The sequence below is a fragment of the Bos mutus genome, chromosome 15 (genome assembly GCF_027580195.1).
Source record: "Bos mutus isolate GX-2022 chromosome 15, NWIPB_WYAK_1.1, whole genome shotgun sequence".
Lineage (NCBI taxonomy): Eukaryota > Metazoa > Chordata > Mammalia > Artiodactyla > Bovidae > Bos > Bos mutus.
Genome location: NC_091631.1, coordinates 41165082 through 41179153, shown reverse-complemented (window position 1 = coordinate 41179153; position 14072 = coordinate 41165082). Strand labels below are relative to the sequence as shown.

Below are 14072 nucleotides of genomic sequence, written 5' to 3'. Positions count from 1 at the left end.
AAGATGTACAATTTCAGCACACTTTCCACTTTTATTTAGTTCTTTAATGACTTCTAACACATTTAGATGTTTAAAATCTTAATTTTTCATGGTAGATTAAAAAATAAGCCCTGGGATGTTGATAACAATAGCCAACATACACACATATATAATAAATAATTGTATGTATGTGTATGTACGAGCATATATATGTGTATGTACATGTATATATACACACATGTACATATATGTATGTTTACTATGTACTAGGAGGCATGGTAGGTACTATACATTCCACTGTCATGGAGGACTGAAGGTAACCACTGATTGCGTGCATGCCTGTGTGCTAAGGATGCCTGCACATCCAAGGACCAGATCCTTAGACGAGGTGAGGGTCAAAATCAAAGCCCCCTTGGCATTCCTGTTCCCTAGAGAAAATCCGCTCATCCTGCCTGGGTGCCCCACAAGTTCCTGCTAGTGATTATTCCAGAAAACCATTACAGACTTTTTAGAGGCACACAATTGTGTGTTCCTTAATTAAGTCCTGTGAATTATTCCAAGGAATCTCTTCAGAATAATCACTGTTTCACAAAAATAACGAGACGACGACACCAATATAAGGTATATTATCTCCTACCCAGGGAATCAAGCTGAGTAATTAGAGTTTAAGGCAGATCCAATTATCCACAGCACACAGCTAGATTAAAAATTGGAACTACGTGAGGAAGCAGAACCCAGAGGAACTCAGAAAACCAACTGCCTTAATTCCTGCGGTTGAATGCTTAGACTGACTGAGCCAACTTCCATTTATCCGGTCCTCTCCAGTCCACACATCTAGACCTTCTTACCTTGTTCACAAAGTTTCTTGGTCAGAGAGCCTTCATCTTGAAAATAAATGATGCGTTTCTGTACGATGCTAGCCCTGTGGGGAAAGAAGACACACACATGATGAGGAGGGCAAGTCTGGGGGACCTCAGATTTCCGCTGGTCCACCTACAGCTGTGTGGCTTTGAGGGCATGCCCTCAACTCATGTGGCTTGGTTTCTTCAGTGGAAAACTGGTATTAATAATAATAGCTACCTCCTAGGATTGCTATGAGATCTAAGGTAAGAACTCTTATGTCAAGAGTTCAGCATACACTTAGAAACCACTCAATAAATGTTAGTTATTGTGGGGATGTTGGTGGTACTCATATTATTGTTAAGGTAGGAAAGTGAACTAACAGCATTTTCAGTAACTTTTCTCAATGGTTCATTTACTCTAGTTTTATATCAAACTATTGAGGCCATTTATAGATCAAGCAAATTCAAATCAGGGAAGCATGTCAAATTCTCTTCCTGAAGGGGGAAAAAAACCTCAAAAATATATTTTGATTTGTTCTGAAAATGTCATTCTATATCTTTCCTGAAAGTCTAGACGAAACTGTCTCTTACATTCTGAACAAAGACAACTTCAGCTGTTACATCTCTCTTAAACATGTCAAACTCAAACACAGTATCTTAGAATTTGGAAAGATATTCTGAGGTTGAAAAATGACTTGATTTGGCCAGCATATATTTTCTCTTTAATCTAGGATTGCACAGACATACTACGTCTCCTTTTACCCACTCAACTGTTGATTTTCAGCTGCCCTTGAAGAGCCCTGAAACCCAGTGTTCCAGCAATTTGAAAAGTCTACAGCACAGTAGACTTGAGACAGTGCCTGTGGATCTCGGGCCATTTCTATTGATTTTCTTCAGCCATGCTACTCAATCAAAAGGCAATTTTCACTTTGATTTGCCCTATTTAACAGATAAAGGGAGCTCTTGACTCCACCACAGCTGACCACACTGAACCAGGGAAAGTCACACAAGCTGCCTCATGTCACATGATTTCAAACCCAGGAAGGGCCCATGTATGCAGGGATCTGCTGAGCAGAGTCAGTTTTCTCAATGGTCTGGGCCTATGCCAAATGGCTTTCCAAAGAAATATCTACTCTATCCCCAGTCTTACACAAAAGAATAAAATTGAGGCCAGCCTACTGATGTCTTTTACAGTCTGTCCCACCCCAAGAGAGAAGAGATGTTGAAATAAATGAATGAAATATACTTCCTGTTGACACAAAGCTACTGTGAATATTTATCCATTCTGTTGACCATCAAGCAGAAAGTTTTTTCAGGCCAAGAGAACACTCTGGAGAACATTCACCCCAAAGTAAAAAAAAAAAAAAAAGGCTTCTGTTAGCTGGAGCATCCTACCACTTTGAGAAGGCCTCAAGGAGCCCTGAGGCGGGCAAGGAGTAGGCCTAGTGGGAAATATCCCAGGTCCCACCTTCCTGCTGCAACCATTTCAACTTAACCTAACTCATTTCAACCCATTTGTCTTCCTGTTGTATCTGCTGGTGTATTTTCAACAGTGAGAATTTGGAAAGAATATTTTGAGGTTGAAAAATGACTTGCTTTTGGCCAGCATATAGCAGATAATTTCTGGAGGTGTGCTTAGCAAACAGGCACTGGACAGGGAGGGACACTGTCATAAACAAGACATATGGGGCCACTTCCCATTCTCAGAGTTGGCAGAATAGTGGCAAGAAAGTATCAAACAAACAAATCCTCAGGTAGCCAATGGAGACGTCCACAGGGTATGAGAGAGTGTAACACAGGGGATCCTGACCAAGCCAGGAAAGGCTCCTCCCAGAAAAGGTGGCTGTGCTTAGATTTCAGTGAGTATAAGCTAATTAGACAAGTGGGATGGAGGAGCAAAGATGAGGGCATCCTTTGTAAGATCCTTCATGTGGGGAGGGCTGTGGCTTGGTGAGCCAGGGAGGTGTGAGATGAGCTGGGAAGGTGGGCAGGGCCAAATCACCCAGAGCCGTGCAGGGAGATGGCATTTTACTCCAAGCTTGATGAGAAGTCTTTGAGGAATTTGCCCTGAGGAGTGAGATGATCCGGTTTGCCCTTTTAAAAGAGCATTTGAGCCAAAAAATAAAAACGGATTTGTGTGGGGTTGTAGTATACAGAGCTCCCATGCAAATAAAATTTCATTTCAATAAAATTCTCTTGATAAAATGATTTGAAAACACCTGATCTACAGGATAAAATATTAACCTACCATGGTATTCAAGGCTTTTCATAAAAAACTTCTCCCAAACACCTCCTAGCTTTATTTGTTGGCATTTTGTGCCACGCTCCCTGGGTGCCAGACTGTGACAAGTTTATCCCTCCTTCTCTGAACATTTCTTTCACTCCACACTCCCTTACCTGTGCTATTTCCTCTCCCAGAATCTCCCATCACCTGTCTCTGCGAGAGTCTGTAACAGACACTCTGAATTGTCTTCCTCCCTATGATTTAAAGGTGAGGTTTCCCTGGTGGCTCAGTGGTAAAGAATCCACCTGCAATGCAGGAGACACAGGTTCGATTCCTTAGTCAGGAAGAACCCCTGGAGACAGAAATGGCAATCCATTCTAGTGTTCTTGCCTGGGAAATCCCATGGACAGAGGAGCCTGGCAGGCTACAGACCATGGGATCACAAAAGAGCTGGAGATGACTGAGCAACAACAACAACAACATGATTTAATGTCAGAAAAAAATGATCCTTAGAAAAATTACATCACTCGCAGATTTTCCAAAACTATAAATTATAAATTATAATTATAAATTTATTGAGGGGCCAGAAATAGAAAAATAAATTTTCTTTAAGCTATGTCTGTTTCTTTCAAGACTTGTTTTATAAAGTCAAGGTGGCCCTCTTTTTGATAACAGCTGTAACTTCCGAGCCCTTGTTTTGTGCCACTCATTGTGCTAGGGAGGTCCTTCATGTGCATTATCTTATGCTTTACATATACTGCTGCTGCTGGTGCTGCTGCCAAGTCACTTCAGTTGTGTCTGACTCTGTGCGACCCCATAGATGGAAGCCCACAAGGCTCCCCCGTCCCTGGGATTCTCCAGGCGAGAACACTGGAGTGGGTTGCCATTTCCTTCTTCAATGCATTACAGGTCCTCAAATTCTTTATCAAAACACTTGGGCTAGATGTGTTCCTGAGTTCAGGGTTTTTCAGCTATTAGAAAGTGAAGATGGCAATAGGCTGTTAACAACTCCATGACCAAACACATCCATCTTCTGCAGCAAAATATTTGAGTATTCATTCTAAGAGAGTAAATAAAATCTATAAACAGTTTCATATCAGTTTAGGTCAAGTTCAGCAAACTTATCAAAATGCTCTTATTTTAAGAGGGATTAAGATGAGGGTTTGTGTTACTTTCATTCTAATCTTATGGGTGAGGATGACTGAGATGCCGGGAGGTTAAGTAACATGCTCAAGGTTTTGAAGCCTTTCATCTACTGCCAAAGCCCATGGTCTGTCTGAGACTCAGAGTGCTTATAAGGATTAAAGATGATTACGAATAAAGAGTATAACTGCACTCTGAGGAAAGTACTCTTATAAAACGTAACCTCAGATTGATTTGGGGGGGATGTATTTTAGGATCTCATGGCGCACACAGTGGAGATCTGAGACTTCGGTGGGTCTCCACGGAGCCTGGGTCATGATAACATGAAGCTCTCCATAAAAATGCAAGGATACATCCCTATTCCCAAACTGAGCCAACCCTCTGGACCATGCACTTTGGATTTCAAACTCTGTGCAGATCCAATGAGGGATACAAGGCTTGTTCTGATCAGGCCCTGGTGGTCTAGCCTTATCTCTGTCCAGTGCCTCCTGAGCCCCTACCCAAACCATATCCCAAATCTGTCTTCATGATCTCACATTCTGGGCCCCTGTCCATGAGACTCCTCTGTCCATCCTCACAATTCTTCAATATAAACCACACACACACACCCCTCAATTACCTAACATACTCAACCAAGATGTTACTTAGAATGATGTCTGGTCTGCAAGCTCTTCCTATGAGAGCTAAAACCCCTTGGGCTAATCCTACCCCAGCACTTACTGACCTATTATAATTGCCTGTTCACTTTTCTATCTCCTGTGCTAGTATAAGCTTCCCAGGAGCAGGAACTGTATCTTACTTATCTCTATAGATGCTAGTACTGTTGCAGCCCTGGGATTCAAATAGAAGGAAGGATGTTTGGAAAGGAAAGAGGCCATGATGAAGGTCTCAGTAGGTAGACACAGGGACGTGTAACTCAGGAAAGATATGAGGAAGGTGAGGAGGATGGATATGGGAATCACTGGGGCAGAAGTCAGGGTCAAAGCTTTTAGAGTGGCTGACGTCACCCAGGAAGAAAGTGTGGGGAGTGAGAAGAGAGTCTAGCTGAGTTCAGAACTCTGAAGGCCAACATTCACCCACAGATACACCAGCAGAGACCAAGACATTGGAAAACTTGGTTGCAGGAGATGTTTCTTTTTATTCCTCATTTGGTCAACTCCTGGGAGAATTTTATATTCTGAGAAAATACATTTCATTTCGAGCCTGTTCCCATCAGAAGTATAAAACTCAGCAGAGATTTATAAATCATATTATAGTTCAGAAAAATAATAGCTTCACAAGATGAGAATGCTGTTGGTAAGAATCCCCTTAGCATTTCAAAATGACAAACTTCTCCCATTCTGTGTTGCAATTTGGCAGTCCTGTTGCATAGCATTTATATACTGATATACTGAATGCTCTCTTATCATGAAAGAGCGTGTTAAGGAAATCTAAATTAAATTTCTCAGTATGTTAGCTTCTCAAACTTTAAAATATTGAGGTTCCAAATAACTTACTAATCATTTCCAAAGTTTTCCTTTAAACCTAAAGTGGAACCTTTCCAGAAATGCCATCCTGAATGCTCGGTGCTCGGTTCTTTTTCTATCTGAAGAGTTTCTTCATTTGCTGTTGGGGAACTGGCCTGCTGGAGTGAAGTTGGAATTGGCTAAGTTGGAGGTTTTCTGCCTAGTACTGAAAAGGCCTGGGGTCCCTGTTCTCACTGAAAAGGACAGGGAGACCTCAAAAACTGAAGAATGTGGGTGAGTTCAGGCCACAAAATGAATGAAAAATACACATGAACCCTCAGTGGCTGGGTCACTGCCATGGAGGTGTAATTTATGTAAGGTCCTTACGACAGGCACGTTGCACAAAGTAAATATTCAGTAGTGGTAGCTGTTATCATTGTTGCTGCTAAAGCACCAGCCCCTAACAAAGTGCCTGACACATAAACGTACTTAATCAACAGAAGCTATTATGATGATTGATGTCAGGCCCATCTCCTTTGCTTATGCAGAGAAGAGGGAGAGTGTTATCTTGCTCAACAGCTTCAGGCAGAGATAATGAATGACTCCAAGGAAGTTCAGGTTCGCAGTCTCCAGACCGCAACATTTGCCAACCCTCTTCCCAGTTCCAGTAAAATCCCTGTTACTGAACGTTTCTTGGAATACTTTACAAAATTTGCCTCTGATCTCAGGGATATTTTCCATAGAAGTGATCCAGCTTATAACACACAACATCTACTTCCTTTTACCAATGACTGAACAACTCTGTGGGAGGATGTAGGAATAAAATATTGAAGCATAGCATTGGTAACATCATCAGGAACTGAGGGTAACAGTCTTATTTTACTTTGCAAGGATGCCAAGTGCTAATCTGATCATGGTCTCATGTTACTCAGCAAATATTTACAGAAGCTGGGTGCATTCCATGATCCAGACTCTTACCAAACTTTTATATGCTTTATGTGGCTCACGGGGAATGGAGCTGTGTCCAGGAGTTAACAGGCTTCCTGGCAGCTCATGGCAATGTGCTCATGGGAGAAGAACAGTGAAAGCTTATCTGTAGGGCTTTATCTATGGCACACACAAGGACTCCATGGTTGTCCAACACTAAGGTCACAAAGCTATAGATTTGGAGACTGTTATAATTGTCTACCATGACTGCAAATGACCAAATCTAGTAAATTATAGAAAGAGCTAGCTGCCAGGAGATTGAGTTTCAGTTCAGTTGCTCAGTCGTGTTCGACTCTTTGCAATCCCATGAACCGCAGCACGCCAGGCCTCCCTGTCCATCATCAACTCCCAGAGCCTACCCAAACTCATGTCCGTTGAGTCTGTGATGCCATCCAACCATCTCATCCTCGTTGTCCCCTTCTCCTCCTGCCCTCAATCTTTCCCAGCATCAGGGTCTTTTCAAATGAGTCAACTCTTTGCATCAGGTGGCCAAAGTACTGGAGTTTCAGCTTCAACATCAGTCCTTCCAAAGAACACCCAGGACTGATCTCCTTTAGGATGGACTGGTTGGATCTCTTGCAGTCCAAGAGACTCTCAAGAGTCTTCTCCAACACCACAGTTCAAAAGCATCAATTCTTCGGTGCTCAGCTTTCTTTATAGTCCAATTCTCACATCTATACATGACTACTGGAAAAACCATAGCCTTGACTAGATGGACCTTTGTTGGCAAAGTAATGTCTCTGCTTTTTAATATGCTTTCTAGGTTGGTCATAACTTTCCTTCCAAGGAGTAAGCGTCTGTTAATTTCATGGCTGCAGTCACCATCTGCAGTGATTTTGGAGCCCCCCAAAACAAAATCAGCCGCTGTTTCCACTGTTTCCCCATCTATTTGCCATGAAGTGATGGGACCAGATGCCATGATCTTCGTTTTCTGAATGTTGAGCTTTAGGCCCACTTTTTCACTCTCCTCTTTCACTTTCATCAAGAGGCTCTTTAGTTCTTCTTCACTTTGTACCATAAGGGTGGTGTCATCTGCATATCTGAGGTTATTGATATTTCTCCTGGCAATCTTGATTCCAGCTTGTGCTTCTTCCAGCCTAGTGTTTCTCATGATGTACTCTGCATATAAGTTAAATAAGCAGGGTGACAATATACAGCCTTGATGTACTCCTTGTCCTATTTGGAACCAGTCTGTTGTTCCATGTCCAGTTCTAACTGTTGCTTCCTGACCTGCATACAGGTTTCTCAAGAGGCAGGTCAGGTGGTCTGGTATTCCCATCTCTTTCAGAATTTTCCACAGTTTTATTCCTGCGTAATTAGCACTCATTCATCAAACACTCACTGAGCACTTATTTTGTATCAGGAATTTTTCTAGGAGCTGAAATTTCAAAGAAAAAGAAGAGATGGTGTCTTCCAGTATGGACCTTCTAGTCCAGTAGGGAAAAAGAGATAGAAAAAGGAAACAGGAAATCAGTGTTGAGCGCAATAAAGGAGAAGCCACAGCATGCAGAAGAGCTGTAACTAACTTCACCTTGGCAAAGCTGTAAGAGGAGTCAATGAGTCTGAAGGTCTGAATTGTCAGAGGGACAGTGAAAACAGAGAATCTAAGAGACTCATCATAGAAAAATTTATAAGCACTAAGTAACTTACTGGATCTGGGATAGAAAGAGAAGGTTGAGTACAAGATGTTTTATTTATTTTTTCTTTATTTAACAGTTAAACATGCTTCCAAGTGCTTCATAAATATAAATTCATATAAAACTCCCCCAAACTCCATGAAGTAGGCACTAATATTATCCCTGTTTTACAGAAGAGAAAACAGAGACAGAGGAAGGTAAGTTAACTGACTCCCCATAGACAAACCCCAATGACTAGATGGAGGATTAGTGATGCCAGTGACTGAAACAAAAGACAGAAAGGGCAAGGAAGAATTTTGTTCTTTTAATTTTTGGAATTTCTATTAAGCTAATTGTAGCTTTACATGCAACCATAAGAAATAATAGAGAGGTTGCACACTTCGCCTAGTTGTCCCTGGTGGTAATATTTAGCAAAACTTCAGTATAATATTACAACTAGGATATTGACCAGGTTTGAGACTGGACATAAAATTGGTGCCACAGGATTAGATGAGGACCAGATCATGCCATTCTAAAGAAACTACACCTATGGCAAACTGGCACACGCCAAGACAGAATATTCCCAAATGACTCTCAGGACACATCGTATGTTAGAACCCTAATTGGAGAATCATCTACAGGTGCTCTGGTGACCAGGCAGGGGGCCATTCCTGGCTGGGACAAGATGATGGTAGAGGTGGAGTTGGGGGAATTATTTGCAGGAATAACTTGGAAAGATAGCACTAGAACTGGCCTTGAAGTCCAAGAGGCTCATTCTATAACCAAGGATGAGTTCTTGGCAGGCGTTAGAGGTGCACACCTAAACGAGTTCCTCAGCAGGTCCACCACCCATGTGTTTTGAAGCAATGCTGCTATCTGCTCTGGGGACTTCTTCACCTAAATCAAGGGAATCCGCTCCATACTGTGCTGCATGTACACCTGAAGCTTAGGTCATGACCAGAATCTGGTTAAGACGTCAGTTAGGTTCTTAACAAGACTATAATCCATCCCCAACCTTGTATAGCCATTGGATTTCTAGAGTTTGTTGATGCACAGTACTGGACAAAGTTGCATCTACAAAATCCTAGTTCTGATTTTAACAAAAATCAGAGGAAATCTAGTGTTAGCACTCAGTTTAGTTCTTCTTAGAATGACCCAGAGGATAACAAACTTATTATGACTCCATTTTCTCTTATTATTGTCCAGTTTTAGACCTCATCTTTATCATGTATCTTGTCAATATTATTACTCTAGCACTTTAAATTTTACCCCTAAAAATCCAATGGAAAAGTAATAATGAGGAATTGACTTTCATACCATAAGAGAGACGTAAAAAGAATAAAACTAATTATGTTTTTAGAGAAACTAATTTAGATGTGAGAGTCTTTAAAACCAGACAGGCATTCATCGATTCCCATTTTTATTTGACAGAGTGGAGGCCATGAAGCTGTGTTAGGAACTGGAGGTACAAAGATGAACCAGACATAGTACAGATGACACCAAATAGTGGACAGCCTGAGAGATGTGAATCGGAAAACGCTGCGTAGCAAGCGGTAGATTCTACCCAATATCTGCTCCTTTCTTCTGCCATCCTTGCAGAACCCTCATTTTGATTCACATGTAGCCTCAGTAACATAAGAGAGGGTTATCAGCACAGGGTTGGAGGGGGTGGGAGGAGAACTTCTGAGAAAGTTTTGCTTAAATTTGCATAAAAGAAATTAATGAGCCACTGTCCTTTCTTTGTCCAGTGTTGATCACAAACAATGCATGAAACAAGACAGCCATTTTGTGACCAATAGGAAAAGACCAAGAAAATCCAGAGACCCTGGAGACTGCACTGGGGAACCACGGAAGAGATTAGTTAGGATTGGGGCCAGGGATGTTTTGGTCAGAGTCTGGGAGAAGAACACTCCAGATAAGGCCTTAAAAGAGGGCTTGAATTTGGTGGGTGGGAGGTTATGCTCCCTTTGCTAGAACTTTCCATGGGGTGCAGAGGACAGACACCACGCAATGACTAGGAAGAAAGCAGCAGGCTTGCAGGACACTCCAGTCTGAAGAGACGTGGCTTCAAATGGGAGGAGTTGGGGGGATAGGCAGCATGGGTGGGAGTTCGATAGGAAAACACAGGCAAGGGAAATATTCCTTTTTCTCTGGACGGAGTGTTCCTACACCTATAAGCTGTGGCTGAGGCAACAGTAGAAATTTAGGGGTACCTGCTGAATCAGTGGCTAGAAACTTTTCATCTGTTGGAAAAATCTTAAAAAAACTCACATAGATCAAATAGACTGCAGAATGTAGTCCCAGTTGTGGAAGCTTTTTCAGGCCATTCTGGTTAATAATCAGGACCATTTTTCATCCTTTAATTGTTTGATATCAAACTATCTATTTTTTTCCCACATCTTTTGATACTCAGTATCTTTCTTAACCTTTCAAAGAGATCTAGATCTAAACCTTGAGGCTGGGGAAAGATAATCTCTCACAACACACCTTTAGGCCCCAAATTTGTTTTCTCCTAAGGGTACAAAAGGGCTTCTCTGGTAGCTCAGTGGTAAAGAAATCCACCTGCAGTGCAGGAGACACAGGAGACTTGGGTTCAATCCCTGGGTTGGGAAGATGCCTGGAGATGGAAATCACAGTCCACTCCAGTATTCTTGCCTGGAGAATCCCATGGACAGAGGAGCCTGGTGGGGTACAGTCCATAGGGTCGCAAAGAGTTGGACATGACTGAAGCAACTGAGCATGCAAGCATGCACTCAAAGGTGCAAAAACAGAGTTTGATGTCCCTGAAAAATTACTTTTCCCCCCCTAATAAGTCTTAGCATGTTTTCCAGCATTTTATAATATTATTACTGGTACCCAGGGTATTACTAGTCAAGGGACAACTGACAGTTCACCATTTCTGTAACACTGTTGGATCCATGATTCTATTGTATAATGTCTCATACGTTTAAACTGCGAATCAGTGTTTGTCTCACTTTCCCCTCCAATTTCTCCATGTCTGTAAGCTCTCACCAGACTGTGAGCCCCTCTGGCCCCTGGACTGTGTCTTATTCATCATCATATACCTGGAATCTAACAGAGGATCTGGCCAAGACTTACACCTGGGTTTCTTAATCTGGGATTTGCAGACCAGATTCAGGATGATGAAATTTTTTGTGATATGCACAAGTGCATCTTTCTGGTTGAGAGTTCATAGCTTTCATCTGCTTCTCAAAGGGGTTCCTGACCTTGAAACCTTTAAGAACTACTATTAGGTCTGCAATGAATGATAGTAGATATGTGAAATGGCATAACTGTCATTCCATTTCATTAAATCTCCAACTAAGATATAGGCTTTTTTTTTTTTTTTCTAAAGATGAGGGTTAAATTTTCATCCCAAGCACCCAAGGTTTCAACTACTTTCTCTCCAGACTATGTTATTTTCTGAAATAGAATCTGTCTTGGCTAAAAAACAAGAAATAGAAAGTGAAGCATTGCTCCTGGGCTCCTCAAGTGTTTCTTTCAGAGGCTGGATGCTCTGTGTAGGGCATCTGTTCAGTTCAGTTGCTCAGTCAAGTCTGACTCTTTGTGATCCCATGGACTGCAGCACGCCAAGCTTCCCTGTCCATCACCAACTCCCGGAGCTTGCTCAAACTCATGTCCATTGAGTTGGTGATGCCATCCAACCATCTCATCCTCTGTCATCCTCATCTCCTCCTGCCTTCAATCTTTCCCAGCATCAGGCTCCTTTCTAATGAGTCAGTTCTTTGCATCAGGTGGCCAAAGTATTGGCATTTCAGCTTCAGCCTCAGTCCTCCCAGTGAATATTCAGGACTGAGTTAATCAAATAATCACTCCAGCCTGAGGAAGAGGAAGTGCTGCCTCACCAAAAGCTTCCTCCTGGCTAGTTCACACAAGTCACTATTCTCTGAAGTTGGTCCCACTCTGCCGCGGCCACAGCCGCCTCCCCTTTCTGTGGGTGCCTTTAAGGTAGGGTGGACAGCGTGGTTTCTCAGATGTAAGGAAACAATCCAGGTGACACAGCAGAGAGCTTAAGTACAGGCTACCTGACCTCCTTTCTGTTCTTTAGGGAGCCTCCCTGTCACCTAGGTTTTCTGTTGTGAAGCTGGGAGCTTCTAGGACAGTAGCAGACCTGTGGGTTGGGACATGCTCCCTCCTCTTGACAGGGTTAGGGAGGGTGTGGAGGGTGGTTATGATTCTCAGCTAGGGATTCGTGGTTCATGAAGGGGTTGCAAAGGATTCTTGAACCCCTAGGAAAAAGTGTATGTACATTGTGAGCATGTGCATTGCTTGGGGGGAGAGATGGTGTAAGAGCCACTGCTCTAAGGTAGCAGTCAGGACCTTCATGCCTGTTAGTTCACTTTCAGGTGCCCCTCCTGCCCCCACTGGAAGGACACGCATGGAAGAGCAAATGAAGGATTCCCTGTACAGTTACTATAGAAACCATCTAACAAGTTTCCTCTTCTTGCCAACCCACCCAATTTACCTGCACTCAGCTAGAAGGTGAACCACCATCTTCAGCACATTACTAGGCAGCAGTGGTACCATAGTCCTAATTACCCCATCTCCATATCAGCCCCACCCCACCCCACGCCAGCACAGACTCTGACACAGAGCAGATCCTCTCTAAACAAAGGTTCCCCTCTCACTTATAGATAACAGTCTGAGCTCTTGGCTAAACACCCACAATCCAGAACACCAGGACGCAGGCTGCCTTCTAAGTCTGACACCCCCCTCCCCCTCCCCCAACACTTTTGCCAACCACCTGAACTCGGCCTTGCCTTTTCACTGTTTGTCACACAAACATGTGTGTGACATGCTACTCAAAACAGGAATGTACTTCCGCCTCTGCTCTGCCCAATCACACCATCTCATGGCCTCTAGAGAGACTCATTGGCCAGAAGCTTCAGAGTGACCTCCTCTGGGCTCCTTGAACACCACTGATCTTTGCCATCCACTTGGTGTTCAGGCACTGGGTACTCTTGATGTTTGCTTGAACTTTAATAACTTGCATTGCCATTTAACTTATTGTGAGCTTACATTTTGGACTTCTGACTAAATGCTGAGCTTTTTCAGGGAAAGGGTCTTGCTGCAGCCTCGAGGCCCCTCGAGCTTGAGGGGCCTTTCATGCAGGACACACTGAAGATGTGCTGTTCTGATATGTTTTCATGGACTGACTTGACCTGTAATTTAATACCCTATGGCCACAATCTGGCAAGAAGCACAAACTCCTCTGTACTAGCAGAACCACCCAGTGTTCTGGGTGAGCAGCAATGACTGGTCTGAGTCATGAAATATTTCCCATCGCATAAAGACCAGTTAAGTCTGCTTTACTTTATTCAAGCTCGGCTGATAGCAACTGCTGTTCTCAGAACCATTTGGGTTGAATTCAAAATCCCTTCACAAGGCTGGGAATCAACAGGAAGATGGTATGTCTGCCAGGAGGTTAAGCCCGGGACAGCACTTTCTTTATGGAAAAGAAAGTTGCTGATTACATGATGCACTGCTCTTTGCTCATCCCGCGATTTGACTCTTTAAAAGAAAGTCACCCATAGGACTTACATTTTGACTCACTCCAGATTTGTCCCACGTTATTTCTTTTCAACATCTGCACCCCTGTTGTAGCATCTGACCTCATTCTTATGTCACATGAGCTCATCAGAGGTAAACCATGATCATCTGGACCCCCACAGAGCTTGAGAGGAACAACATGAGACCACAGGAAGCCACAGAATCTGGGCTCGATTTGTCCTGTTTCCTAGCCTTTCTCATGGAAAATATGTTCAGAGATAAGTTAAAGGAAGAAAGGGAGGGAGGGAGAAAGTGACAGAAAGAA

At 42.9% G+C, this 14072-nt stretch overlaps 1 protein-coding gene across 1 annotated transcript in view; it reads right to left on the bottom strand.

Moving 5' to 3' along the window:
• SPON1 (spondin 1) overlaps positions 1 to 14072 on the bottom strand; it is a 314673-nt gene that overhangs the window by 182395 nt on the left and 118206 nt on the right. The window contains exon 4 of the mRNA XM_070383983.1: positions 828 to 901. Coding sequence (XP_070240084.1) covers positions 828 to 901 — 74 coding nt within the window. The remainder of the gene's footprint in view (positions 1 to 827; positions 902 to 14072) is intronic.